The sequence below is a fragment of the Rissa tridactyla genome, chromosome 3 (assembly GCF_028500815.1).
Source record: "Rissa tridactyla isolate bRisTri1 chromosome 3, bRisTri1.patW.cur.20221130, whole genome shotgun sequence".
Classification (NCBI taxonomy): Eukaryota; Metazoa; Chordata; class Aves; order Charadriiformes; family Laridae; genus Rissa; species Rissa tridactyla.
The window spans coordinates 72,765,320-72,779,655 of NC_071468.1; the positions used below are offsets into that span (position 1 = coordinate 72,765,320).

The 14,336-nt window shown below is 45.2% G+C and overlaps 1 protein-coding gene across 1 annotated transcript in view; it reads right to left on the reverse strand.

Moving 5' to 3' along the window:
• Positions 1-8,095: 8,095 nt before the first annotated feature.
• Positions 8,096-14,336, reverse strand: part of DCBLD1 (discoidin, CUB and LCCL domain containing 1) — a 49,762-nt gene continuing 43,521 nt past the window's right edge. The window contains 2 exon segments of the mRNA XM_054194925.1: positions 8,096-11,152; positions 13,666-13,785. Of these exon segments, the coding sequence (XP_054050900.1) occupies positions 10,632-11,152; positions 13,666-13,785 (641 nt within the window). The 3' untranslated portion in view covers positions 8,096-10,631.

Consider the following 14,336-nt stretch of genomic DNA (forward strand, 5'->3'; position numbering starts at 1 on the left):
GGAGAAAAAAGCAACTTTATGTCAACTGGGATCAAGGAAGATCATTCAGAATGTCTTTGTGTCCCAGTACCCTACTGAAGGACCTCAGAGGCTGCTCCTAGTGACTGCAGTCACTAAATAGTCCTCTGCATTTTTTTCCAGAGATCCACACATGACAGAAAAGAAGAGAAACACATCCTGACTCAGGGTATGCGTGAGAAGGAATCCATTTTTGCTGGTTAAAACCTCAACTCGACCACCTGAAAAGAAAATTACCTAAAATATTTCAAGCTTGTCTTTTGTCTAGAGTGTGTCTTTTCCAATACAACGTGATTTGCCCTTCTTTAGAAACTGTAGAAGTTTCACAGTTGGAGGGGAACCCAGGAGTTGAGAAGTGGCAAATGTTTTGCTGGCTTTGAAAGAAAAAAATGGGGCTTCTAGGCCAAATGGCTGAATAAGGCCAAGGAATATTTTTTTGAGGGTTTTCCCTTTTTATGGGAAAACTTAAGTCACTTTGGTAAATTTTCCACACGCTTTACAAGTGCTTAATGTCAAAATTATTGAGTGTCTCTTTGTCAGCCTTCCACATAGCGTGCGGAGACTTGTCTCTCCCAGCTGTACCGGGGGAAGCGTCGGAGCTGCCGGTGCTTTGAAGGCTCTGCAGGAGGATGCTCTTCCAGTCCCCTCTGCAAGGTATGTGAGATGAGCATTGATCCCTAAAAAAGAATCCAGGAAAACTGATTGAAATTGTGCTGGTTTTTTTCTTGTAATTTTCTACTGGAGATGATGATTGCATTTCCCTCTTTAAATTTCTGGCACTCTGTAATTCTTCAAATGTCCTTTTTTGAAAAGCAAGAGCACTGCTCCTGAACTGCAGCCTGAGCCGTCTCCGCAGCATCTCCCTCCATCAGTTGCGGGGCCAGCAGCTCTCTGCTGCCTGGTTTTCAATGGCTGGATCCCCAACAGGAGGTTAGGAAAATGTAAAAACAAGCAAAGCGAAAGAACAGACATTTACAGACATGTTTTGATTGCCTGTAGTGCTGGAAGTCAAGGGTGCTTGGGAGACAAATGGTAACTTTTCTTTTGACTTGCAAGTCTTCAAATTGTTAATAAATATATGTACATCTCCCTAAGTCTTGTTGACTAAATCTAATTTTTCCTATTAGCTGTCTAAATATTTGCACAGCTGTTACTTCTGTAAAATGGAGTAAAACAGAACGGCATGAAAATATTTTTATCTAATGATATTTTATTTGCTGTTGTCTAAGTGTTTATTATCATTTTGTTTAGGGGAATGAAAGCATTAAAGTCGCGCTGCTGAACCAGAGTAGTTATGTATCCAGTCCCCCGCGCTTACACTGCTGGAAGCGTCCTTGGCCTGAACATTTTCCTTCCGACAAGAAATAGGATGTCCCAGTTCACTCCCTGTTGGTGAGTTTGCCGCTGTTGACTCTTCCTCAGCTAAGGGTGGGTGAAGAAGGCTGCTGTGGGCTGCCCGTGTTGATCCTCTTATAGGATCAGAGCCTTTGGGTTACAGCCACAAAGGCACCGGTTCCTCTTGGTTTCATTTATAATGTACGTGGTTATTTAGGATTCTGAGGGAAGGGATTCCCAATGGGCGCTACGACTTAAACCCTTCAATGGATACGCACCTCAGCTGCTCAGCGTTGGTGGCTTTGAGCTTGAAACTGTGGAATAGACATTTTATATGTGCCAAATGAGGATTTTTGTACAGCTATCAAATGAGTGTTACTGCACAGTTTCTGATTTATTTGATATTCTTTTTTTGTCCAGTGTGGCGGTTCAGATGATGTGCTAGTTTGTGACAGACGTGGGGTGTCATAAGATAGTTCAGGGAGCTAGTGGAAATTTTTCAGGTTTGTTGTGCTCCTAAAGTGGTAATGCTAAATCCAGGTCACATATTACTAATTTTGAAACTGATTTTATGTTAAAATGAAGGAAACGGGCCTTTCTGTATTAGCAAGACGGCTATGTACGTATAGTAAGGTAACGTGGTTGCCTTGAGTGATGTGGTTAAATAGGCAAGTGTATTTTGAACTATCTCAGTTTTATGCTATTTTCAAAATCAAAACTTGTCTATTACTTAGTAGTTGCAATTTGTGATTAGAATCCTAGTTTTTAGTGTAGGTATTTGCATTTGTATTTAGTGCCAAAAGGGGGCAGCAAAGTCCTTCAAATCTTCAACATTAACCAGACTTGGAGAAATGCAGCCTATTGTTTTGTGGGGTGGTTTGGTGGTGGTTTTGTTGGTTTTGTGTTTTGGTTGTGTTTTTTTTTTAATTAAAAAAATAGAAAAAACTTTATTCGTCAGAACTATTTCTAGTAACATGTACTCTTCGCATAATAAACATCCAGTCTAGTTCACATCTTGTAGCAAGTACTTTGCAGGTGACAGATCTTATGGCAAAAATTGTCCTCTGTGTCTGCGTAGCGTATGCACAAGCACATGTGAACACACACACACAGAATTATAATGTCATGGATTCATGACTTGTTAAAGACTGCTTAAATATCCCCATCAATTACTTTAAAAATGAGGGCTCTGCTCTCCTAAAAGCTCGCACTCAAGCAGTGAAACTTTTTATCTTTTTGTGGACTGACTAAGTCTTTCCAAAAGAAGGGACTAAATGCCCTGATAAAATATGAAATGAGATACGGGGTAGGTTTCTCAACTCTCCTGCCTGCACTTTGCCAGTGCCCTTCAATCATGATCAGCCTTGTTGCATTCCTGGCATCTTTGCTGGAACAGAGTCACGGTCGTGTCAGATCGTGGTGAGGAGAAGTGAAAAAAAGGAGATTATGCTAACATTTGGCTCTAGTCCAGTTTCAGATAGAAGCTTCTTGGTCAGAGGAAAGAGGAAGGTCAGTTCACATTGACCCGCCATCATCTTTTTCTCTACTGCGCTTGGTTTCCAATGACCACCAAGTGGTTGTGCAGTCTCCAAACCTTGTTTGCCGTCATTAACCAGGTAACCAGCGAACTTGTCAGTCAAGTGTTCTATGGCATAAAATATTTCTGTCCTTGATGCTGGTCCTTACACAGTGAAGTGATTGTACTGTAAACGAGGGGAGGATGGGGCGTGACTTCATCTGTCAAAAATTTACCTGTATAAATGAAATACGTACCCTAAAGGGGTATCTTTATGAATGCCACCTGCCAGGTATTTCTAAGATGATAGAAAAGTTATTGCAGCGTTGTTGACAAAAGTGTGTCTCGTTTTGTGTTGGGGGGTGTCACAGGACTTGTGCTGCCTTTTGTGATGAGATGCTGAAAGCGCTCGGATGTCCGTGGAAAAGAAGTTACATGAGCTGTCCACAACCTTTCCACGTCCACATACAACGGGCGTTTCCATACAACAGGCATGCTTTATCCAGGTCACCGTATTCAAATTTTATAAAACTGTCTGTCAGAACAGATGGTGTCACTTAAGGATAAAAAGCTTAGCCATAGATGTGAAGAAAAGCTGCCCGCGCGTCGTAGCCTTTATCACCTCTGTCTTCTCTCCCTGCACGACAGAGGACTTTTCGCAGGTTTGCGGTTGACGTTTTCAAAGGCCTTTACGTTTTTGGGTGGGCTTGATTTGTTGCTACAGCTCTGGACAAGTGGCAGCATATCTGTCTGGCTCACTTTGCCCATCTGTGAAATGGTCGCCTGGGCCACAGAAATTAAGATGTGTAAAATACGGTTGTAAAGGCTAAAGTTTCTAGTACATGCTCAAGGCGTTAAATCATTCAGACCAGAGGCGGGGTAGTGGCTGATGTAACTTACTCTCTGCGGTCTTTTCTCCCCTTCTTTTATGGCAAGTATCACCATCTTCTCTGCTATCTGCCACTTCCTACAGAGGAGGACTTCTAATAAGCTCCCTGTCGTGGGTCAGGCTTCAGCCGTTGCTGTATGTTTCTGTATTTTTTGTATTAAATTGTTCCTAGTGTTTCTTTTGAGCCTAGAATTTTGGCGTTACTTTTTTGGCTACCTTCTGGTAGGCAACATACATGTGTTTCTAAAGTATATTATTGTCTGTCGTCAGCTGATCTGGCGAAGAGAACCTTGCGGGTTTTGAATAATTTGTGAATTTTTTGTGAATTTTCTTACTCCTCTTTCTAGCTCAGACTCATAGGAGGAAACGCTGGATATCCAGGAACGATGTTCCTCTTTGGGTGAGCAGAAAAGGCAGATCATTAAGGGAGCTTTTCCAGTAAGGCCTGTTAAAAATTTTGCGTCTAGTCAAAATTATGAATTCCTGAGGTCAGTTCAGGGTGGTTAATCGGGACACAAGAGCCTTAGTAACAGTACTATGTCATATATGTTGGCTTATATTTTTTGCTACACTGAAAAATGATGTTGTGATTTAACTTAATCAACTTTTCTCCTTCCTGGATTTCTCTTTTTAATACCTGTGACCGTATAAAAATAAACGAGATGATAATCTCTTGAACATCGCATGGCAGCTCCAGGAGCTGTGTTGCAAGTGGCTGAATAAATAATGAATTAACTCAGCCCAGGACGAGAGGTTACTGAATAACCTCTGCGTACTGTAGATGGCAAATGTTTTTCAGGACTTGCGGCGCATAATGTGAGGCCAAGCCTAAACAAATACGGCAAAGTTTGAATGAAAAAGTCTCCAAGTTCTCATCTCCAGACTACACAATGAGATAGCACAGAAAGTCAGATGCTAGGCGTCCTCCTTATCATGGATAATGTGAGTCTTCCCCAACTAAGGATGTCGTCCCTCTTGTCTTTATCTAGTTTAGAAATAGTTTATCTGACCCCTTCTCGCGTGTCCTTTATAGATGGTAGGACTGTACCGGGGTTGGGGGGGGGTGGGCTTCAAAAAAAGAAAGCCTCAGGAGAGGTTTCTATTTTAAGTTTGAAAGTTATTGTGCAGAAATAGCACCTTCCCTTTAAATAAGCATGTTCCTTGAAATGTATTCCCTCTTCAATAATTCATAGGCGCTGCTGCTTTCTCGTAACGTTGTTAGTCTTGTTAACCCTGCACAGCTACGGGAGGGTAATTTTCAGTACAGGTATCAACACCGCCGACGAGTTTCAAATGAAACGATAAATCCTGCTTTCATTTACCCCATGCTGTACTATTGCAGCAGAGGTTGGAGATCAGTACCAGCTTACATCATTGCTGACATTGAAAAGAAAAGGGCAGTATAGAATTTTTATTATGGAAAATAAGAAGGAAAAAAGGAATGCAACAGCACGACCTTGTCATTCCTAGGGTCCGGACTAATAATGGGGCTAGGGGAGCCCTTAAGACACCCACTCGCTGAGCAAAGCTAACCTGGTTTTGGAGAGGGGTTGAGCAGAAGAATAGTGATGGATTTCTACGTGGTTACGTTTCAATGGGTGCCCGACCCCACAGGACTTATGTGAGACCGCTGGCTCCTTTCTTAGCGGTCACAAAACTCCTGCTCACTTTCTTGCTTTTTGTTACTTGCCCTCCTGAATGGAATTGGAACTCCCTGGGGAAAAATTAACGGCTCACCTTCCCTTTGGCAAAAGCCACGACATAGATAAATAACTGCACTTCATTTAGTTTTTATTAACTACCTCAGTGGTGAACTAACTACCTCAGTGGCACATTTTTGAAGGTGTTGCTGAAATGCAACACTACTGTTTTAAGGCCAGAGGATGTTAGTGGAACTTAGGGTAAACAGTGTAATTTGTTATGGCAAAAGTGCTTCCTCGCTGTGGTTTCTAGATCCCTGAGAAATAGCAAGCGAGCGAGTCCTCATGTCAGATGGTTGCCACCTGTATTATACGGATACAAAATTGGGGCTTACTGTGGATGCCACAACAGAGCTGACCCCTGGGGGTTTCTCTTAGCGCTTCTCACGCTCAACAGTGGATGTGGGTCACAGGCATGGGCTCTACCAGTTACTGATACTGGTCAGCCAGTTTGCTCTGTGTTGCAGATGCAGTTTAGACCACCTGAGCACTGAAAGGCCTCTGGTGCCTTCTGCCATTTCCTGCATGGCCACAAGACCATTTTCCTCCAGTGCGATGGAGGTGAGTCCTGGAGCAGCTCAGCTTCTGGTAATGTGTCCAGAGAGTCTGGCGATGATGGAGCGGCGCTGGGGAGGGTGCAGCTGTCCTTCCCATGTCTGCACGGGATGGGAGTCTCTAGCACCATGGGGAAACAAATCATAGGTGTTTTAATGGTACTGATCCACCAAACAGTTAAGCTCAGTTAGGTGTCTGCTTCTGTAACGGGATCTACAGCCTGACATTCCTATCCGGTGTAGGGAACATTTCATGCCTCAGACGGGGCTCCACGAAAATCTGCCCACGGAGTGGAGAACTGCCACATGGCAGTTAGTGGGGGAAAAAACTGAAGGAAGTCTGCATTAAAAACTCAGTCTTCCCAGGGTTTAGCCATGCCAGTAATACAGACAAGCCATGGGATTCACAGCCTGCTTCTAATGGCTGGAATCCAACCTCAGGGGTGTTTCTTTTAAAGACTAAAGCAGGGATCTCTCATTTTAAAACACACAGGTACTGGAGGCACTGCTGTCACCGCTGCCGTGTTAGCTCAGTGGTTACAGCACTCATCAGACGCAGGGGATGCAGGTTGGCCTCGGTTCTTTTCCTGCCTTCCCCCATCTATGCGGAGACTGTCGTAGCCAGTGGGCTACTGAGCTGTGCACAGTGCAAGCCGGTGGAAGCCACCCTGTGGAAGGTGTCTGGAAAGGGAGGTGAGGCCGAGTGCTTGATCCAGAGACAGAGTAAAAGAGAGCAGATGGTGCTATGAATGAGTAGGACATCTGGAGCTGGGGAAATCCTGGTTCCAGTCTGCAACTCAAGGGCTAATTTTAATCTACTGCCTGTTGGGTGTAAAGATTCTGGCAGGTACTAAGGTAGAGTTTAATATCTGATGTTAAAACTCTAGAAACTAAAAGAAATAGGGAAATACTATTTAGAATTAGACTTGATAGGGGAAAAAAAAAGCTTTCGTATCGAGTGTTAGAAAGGTACTTGACAGAAGAAATAAGAATTTGCAATCTATTTCTCAGTCTAAGAAGGTGAGAGCAAAGAACATTTGTATTTTTGCTGTGGTGTTTCAGGAACTTTTGTTGTTGTTTTCTGTGGGTTTTTTTGGTTTGTTTTGTTTTTAAATATAAGGCCCTAGCTGGAAATGCGTGCTAAGTTGTAATTTTTGGTTTTCAGTTGTAGGTCACGTATGTCGCCCTTTACGCTTTCTTACCTCAAGAGCCTTCTTCAGTTCCCTCGGTTGGACACGTGCAGTTACAATTCCTGACTCTGTTCCTGGCAAAGTCGGAGGCTTGCCGCCAACTGCATCTGGGACAGATAGGCCCTCAGTGCCCTGATCAGTTAATATTTAACCTTCTTGTGAACTCTGGCTCAGTTTTACCCTTCCAGCCTGCTGCGAGTGCCTGCTCAGGAAGAAGTTCAGTACGGAAATGCTATTGAAAGTCTCCATCGGCCAGAGGGTGAGACTCTGCTCTCACACAATCATCTCTAGAGATGTTGGAGACCCAGAGCTAACGCAGACCTTCCAAGGGTGTAAATGTCTCAAAATGGGGCATACGTTAACCTTCACTGTGGAAGGGAGAGTTTTTAAATGTGTGATGTTTGATAAGGCTGCCTGTGTTATACCTGCAACTGGTTTTGATGGTGAGAACAGGCTGATGTAGACAAGCTGGAGACTGATGTACCCATATGTGAGAAGCCATTCAGAGCAGGACCATGAGGATGAGCCACTACCACTGGGAAGGTTCAGGCAGTCCCCTTGCCTGCCTACACCAGGATTTAGTATCTCTACCACCATCAGGATAGAGAGACTACGCAGGCAGGAAGTTCCCTTGCATATCTGCTTCCAGGGTCACCAAAACTTCCTGTTTCCCAGGCTGAGGTGGAGAAGCCCAAGGGTTTTTTATGTTAACCACCCCCGGCAGTCACTCAGACATGAGCCATAAACCACCACAGCAGTGACCGGGAGCTGTGAGCGACCACCAGAGCTGCTGCGCTGCCTCTGTCCCTGTCACCACCAAGCCACTGTGACACAGGGAGGACGAAGATGTTTGGGAATTTATTTTAAGCTATCTTTTTGCAGTTTTGCAGGGGTATTTTTGAGGGGGATGGAGAATGAAGGCAAGGTTCAAAGCGAGACCCAACTTTTTATTAGACTAAACCAAACCAGCTGTGTTGAGATGGGTTTGAATGGCACCAGAAAGGGACACGTGCTACCAAGAACCCTTTGAACACTTGTAGCGATCTGCAGATGTACAAAGCATGTGGCGGAGGCATGCAAAAAGTTTGTTATAATACAAGCAGTGTCATCTGCTGCCTGGTACCTTTGCATTATCTAGGTGCCTCGTTAGGTGGGGAGTAGCCCTGATTACTGAATGCTGCTTGTTTGTAAAGCGACAAGTCAGGCTAATTAGCCGTGTGGGTGGAGTATTGGTTTCAGGCTCATCAGGAGGGCATCCTCATCCTTTCCTCAATTATATGCATCCAGCAGCGGCGTTGGGCACAGACGTTTGTTCGTGGGCGCTTCTTCTCGAGCGCTTACGGACAGAAAAGCCGGGCTATAAATGGGGCACCGAGACAATCTTTTTTTAGCCTGTCACACTGGGACCGTGAATTGCAGCAGCGCAACTGGTACTTTTGCAGGGCGTAAGGAACGCTGCTTTCTCGCCCTGCGGGATATGTGACGAGAGTGGGCGTGCAGCGATGATCAAGTCACCCAGTTAAGTAGCAGGCCTGTGTGACTGATTTACAAATACCAGTGTTCTTTATTTACACAGACATGTAAACAACAGAAGGTAAACAACACCGCCCAGCTCGGTCTAACAAACAGGCTGCTGCTGTTTCGCTTCAGGACCTGAGGTGTTTTAGACATTTCACAGAAACTGTATTGACAGCAAACACAGGAAGGCTACGAGGTTACCTTGACTCGCGAATCTGCACGGGAATGGCATGCACGGCGCGGCAGTGTGAGGGAATGGCACCACTTGAGGCCACAAAACAAGCGTATGCAAAGAACCCGCTAAGAGCTTTACCTTAAGGTTGGGTATGGCTGGAGTTAGCAATATTTGTGAGTAGCACCACTGCAACTAGTTTGTGCTCTGACGGCACTTCCCACCCAAGGATCTGAAAGCACTTGGCGAACAGACCGCAAATCTTTGTTGCATCTTTTGCAAATTATCCCCGGTTTATACACACAGAAATGGAGGGCCTTCAGGTAGCGACTTTCCCAGAGCTCAGGTTTTACTGGTCTCGTTTCCCATCCTTGTGCTTTAAATATAGCACCGTTCTTCCTTCCCAGAAGTATATCGCTTTTTGACGTTTTAGGACAAGCTTTCAAATTCAAAGTGACGCTCCGAGCACTGCAGGTAGAAGGGCAGCGGCCGGTCCCAGTTGCTACCAGAAGCTGTTTGGCTTCAATGACACTTCTGCTGAAAGAGGAGCCAGCTGCTGTGCGATACATTGCACCCATCCCCACGCTTTTTCAAGTTTGTCCAAAACCAGAATTAAGGGTCACATTAGCCGCAAAAGAAAAACTAGTTGAAAACAACTGTTGTTGTCGTACTGATCTGCCGTCTTGCAAATTTAACTGCCACAGTAAGCCATGCACACACTGTGTTTTACTTAGTCGAAGTATTTCAAATAGAAATGTTTGTTACACTAAATTTGTAAGGCAGAAAAATACCTGGTGGAGCAATGAAAAGTTCAGGAAGCTGGCTGCTTTGTGCCAAGGAACAAACTTCCTTATAGTTTAGCAGCAAAAGCATCAGCTGGGGCTTGAACAGGATTTAATTCTCAGCTGTAAATTCACATTTTGGTTCCACACACACTTAATGGAAAAAAAAAAACCCACAGATTGACAGTTGTTTGGTTTGTGGGTTGTTTTGTTTTTGTTTTTTTTTTTTTTTTCTATCGCGGAGTGCTCACTATGGCTTGAACCCAAAACTGGTTTCAGCCTTTCTACCGGTTTCTAATACGAATAGCAAGTTAGACAGGCTCAGCTCGTATGCTAGGATCAAATTCAAGCATGTAAGAATTGCTGCTAAAAAAGCAGCCGGGAAGGTGTGTTTGAGCATGGTATTTAAATGCTCAGCTGCCTTCTCCTGTGCACATTATGCTTCTCAAGTAGTTTTACTTCTTCCACCCTCCCAGGAAGAACTACAGTGATGCCCTATCTTCAGTTTTCATAGGAAAGGAGATGAATCACCACAACCGTAAGATACACCATTTACAGCTGCCAGTACGACAGCAGGTAAAATGAAGACGGAGGAGGCCTGTTTCTCTTAAATAGGCCTTTCTGCAATCCTTTCAGTCCCCCAGGTGAAAAGGAAACTTAAGAAATTCGCCTTAAATAAAAGCTATGTACAAATTGCACACGTTGCAAATGGAGCACTGAGATCAGTTACAGAAAATAAGATGTACAGTCTTCACTGATAACATCTCTCTTGCTATAAACAGTGATAAACAGCATATGCTTTCTTCAGATGTCAGAACCCAGCAAGACTGCAATATTATGTACACAGGGCTTGTTTGCCTTCTGCCTCCCGCGGCAGAGCCCCCTCCAAACTCTGTTTTGGCTTCGCAAAGCCGTGCGGCGACGTTCCTGCGCACGGCGTCTCCCCTGCTCACCAGATCACAAGAGAGCTGTCATTGCTGTCTGGCTAATTGGTTTTAGGCAGTCTCTGGGCGTCGAGTAGCCCTCGCTCCCGAGGGCGTTGTTGGGCTGAGGTTTCTGGTAGTCCGTGCTGTAGCTCACGGAGGCCAGAACCCCGTTAACTTTGGGTTTGTCGTAGTTTATGACACTCTGGGGTGTCTGATAGTCTCCGTTCCTGAGATCGGCCTTACACGAACCGGAGAAGCTGCCTGCGGAAAGGGAGTGTTTCTGAGAGGAGACGATGGGTACGTTGTAGCCATTTTCAGAGGGAAAATTATTTTCTCTTGCGATGTGCCGCTCTATGATGGGGGTGGCGTATTCGGGCTCTTGGCTAGTCAGGGGCAGAGCGTACTCGTGCCGGTTGGCTCTGAGCGGACAGTGATAGTGATTTTCGAACTCTGAACTCCCCCTTCTTCCCTCGTTTTCCGTGTCCATGGGTCTGAAAGTAGATCCTTTCCGTGTTACCGTCCCAGTCCCGATCATGAGAGGCTGCTGATAATCTAAAAGGAAGCATGAACTGCTCAATAAGGCATAGGTGGATTATTTTATGTATCCAAGGCATTGATAAGTATTTTATGTTGAAAAACGACTCATTATTATATCAAACGTGGTTATCAGGGATGTGAGGAAACCTCGCCCCAGCACCGGTCCTGTCACCTCCTTCAGCGAGCACGCATTGCAGAACATGGCAGAAGCTCTTCCATGGAGGAGCTCCAATCTGCCACCCCTTTCCCCACTCCCTCCCTCCCTTTCCCCACCTACCCACACAAAAAAATTGATGTCATTTCTGGAGTATACTCGAAACCCCTAGAAAAAGAGAAGTCAACAGAATACTAGCAATGAACTGGACAACGGCCATTGCATGGAGATCCACAAACAAGAAGTTCTCCAAAGCAAGTGTTCCACTTCTGAAATAATTAAAATGCCTGGAGGATTCTTAACGATCCCAACCAAGCGCAGGCTTTATTTAAAAGGCATCTCGCAGTGGCTGACTGACAAGAAGGATGAAGTTAGGCGGAACGGCAGCCAAGAGAGTCAAGGGAAGTGTGAAATGTGTTAAGCCAGCTCAGCACGGCTGCGGGTGCGCAAGGCGGGCTGGGCCGGGCCGGGCCGTGGGAGGAGAAGCGGGACCGGCACCGCCGGAGGAACCGGGCGGTCACCCTGGTCAGTGGGGGACGGCAGGGATAGAGCCAGGGATGGGCAAACGGCCCGAGCAGGAGCAAAGGAGCGAGGTGGAGAAAATGCAGCCTCAAGCAGCGCGTGTTGGCAGCTCCAGTCGAGGAGGCTGACGGGTAAGAAGGAGACCTGGACTCGAAGGGTTTTCAAAAAACCCAGTAGAACTATTATGAGAAAATTCAGCGTTCTAACTTTCTCGCTTTGGTGCTAGTGACAATCTCTTACGGATACATACGGTGGCCTGAACAGCTCTAGTAAATGACACTGCTAAAGTATCGTGTTTTGACGCAGGCGTGAAGAAGTTAGCTCAGTTTCTGTTCTGGCATCGTGGTTCATCTGACATGAGCGTCGAATTCGATCCCATATGTCCTGTGAATCTTTTTGGCAGTTCCTGGCTGCTTCCCAAACTTCAGCATGTAGGGTGAAGGTGTTATGATATTTCACTAAGTAAGCGGTGCAGCTCTCCCCAGCATCGCTGCCGCCATCCCCAGCAATCTCCCTCGCTCAGGATGAAGCATCTCGAGTCGCTCCCGCTGCCTTTGAGAACTGGCAGCCAGGGATTCAAAGTGTGGGGGGGGGAATTTCATGTAGCACGTTAACCTGTATGCCATTTGCATGCCCTCTGCAATTGAAGTATTAAACGGCACATTTCTGGGCTGCGTTCACATTTTTTTTATTTCACATTTCTTATTTTTAAGGAGACTGCGGGTGAAACGCTAAGGCTGGGGAGCTGCTTGGCCAGGCTGGGAGTCCAGACTTCCCACACAGGGCAGGAGGGGAGGATGGAGAGAGCAGAGGCTCCCCAGACACAGCCGGGGGAGCCAGATAACCATGATTTGTGAGCAACCTTTATTCGCTCCCTTTCCTTCATGAAATTAAACTGCTTTATAGGTCTTTGCGTATTTATATTGAAAGCTTTTGTAAGGGGTTGAAACCATCTTTGAAAGATATCCAGGGTAGCACCATATGGAATTACAGTAACCATCCATTTGTTTTTTAAGTGTATTTCTCTGCCAAACACATTGGAGAAATTCTAAGGAGTTTCTGTGGTCTGGAGCCTGGAAACAGCAAGTTAATCTTTCTGGAAGATTGCTGATCACTGATCCCATGAAATGGCTGGTCTCACTCGCCTTTCCAGACAGACTAAACTGGGCAGGGATAAGATGTGCTAAGAGGATGAATTAAAAAACCATCCCTTTGGGATGCAAATAGTACCGATGTGGGGATTTGCTCTATCCAAAGAGTGACCTGGAGCCGAGGTGGCACAGGAGAGACGCACGGTGGTTGTTTTTTCCCTTCTCTCTCATCTACCTGCTTCCACTTCAGGGGGCCTCGTCTCCAGAATAGTTCAGGCAGCAGGAAAGCTGCACAGGGATCTCAGCACGACTTCCAGCTGGGCATGAAATCCCACTGCAAACCAAGTAAGCAGCTTTTCTATTTGCTCAGCAACAAGGGGCATTAGACATTGTTCCATTTCCAGAGACACTTGTATTTAAATAAAAACACAAAAATCAATTAGCAAAGCCAAACTATCCTATCCGAGGCGCATTCCCGCGCTGCATCCATGCCTGACTGCCTTCCATGGTTACCTTCAACTGTACCCATTTCAGAGTCAGGAAATCTTTCCTGAAAACTCCAAGAAAAAATTTTTTTTTAACTTTCCACTGATATATTTAGCTGGCTTCGCTATACATCTGGGATGAACAGAGATAAATCTGTTCCTGGGCCTCAGCTTGTGTGAGACCTGGAGCTTACAACATTGCTGGCCCGTCCCTCTCCCTGTTACCTGCTCTGGGTGCAGAGAAACACGAAGGCATCATGGGGGAGCAATTGTTACCTGCCATGTCACTGGTGACCAGATCTAGTTTTTGTGGTGTCTCCTTCTCATTATTATAGCTGATGGTAAACTCAGTCGACTGATGTCTGGTGAAGGGCTGCTTGATTTGTTTCCAACAACCTATGGTAAAGAAATAAAAACAGAAGGCTTATCGGAAAGTTAAATGCTTATAATCGGAAGGCTTATCAGAAAGTTTAATTTTTGGTGGACTTGTTGCTGTCAATATCTTAAAGTAGTTAAAAAGCAAGACTAAAACAGGCTGTTTGTAAAAAAAGCCCCCTAAATTTGGAGGGTGAAAGGGAAAAAGTGAATCATCAGCTGGGATTTCCAAGTGAAAATGAAACTTTACAGAGGATTTTCTTGGCAAGAAGGGCTCAAACTCTGTAGGTGTGCCTGCACTGAAGCCTTAACAAAGTGTACCAGTAAAATACCAGCTTTAAATCAGTTACAAGTTTTGCCATTGCGTATGTGGGGAAAATAATGCTTAAAAATTTCCTTTTTTTCCAGTAGACAAGTATGGCTTGCGTTTCCTTGATATCTGAGCACATACCAATTCATTTGTTCTCACAACATCCTCGTGAGACAGAAAAGAGAAAATCCACTGTGTCAGCCACTTGCCTGGAGCCTGCGGCAGGAGGTCTGTGGAGAGGTGGGTTCCACTCCCAGCTTTC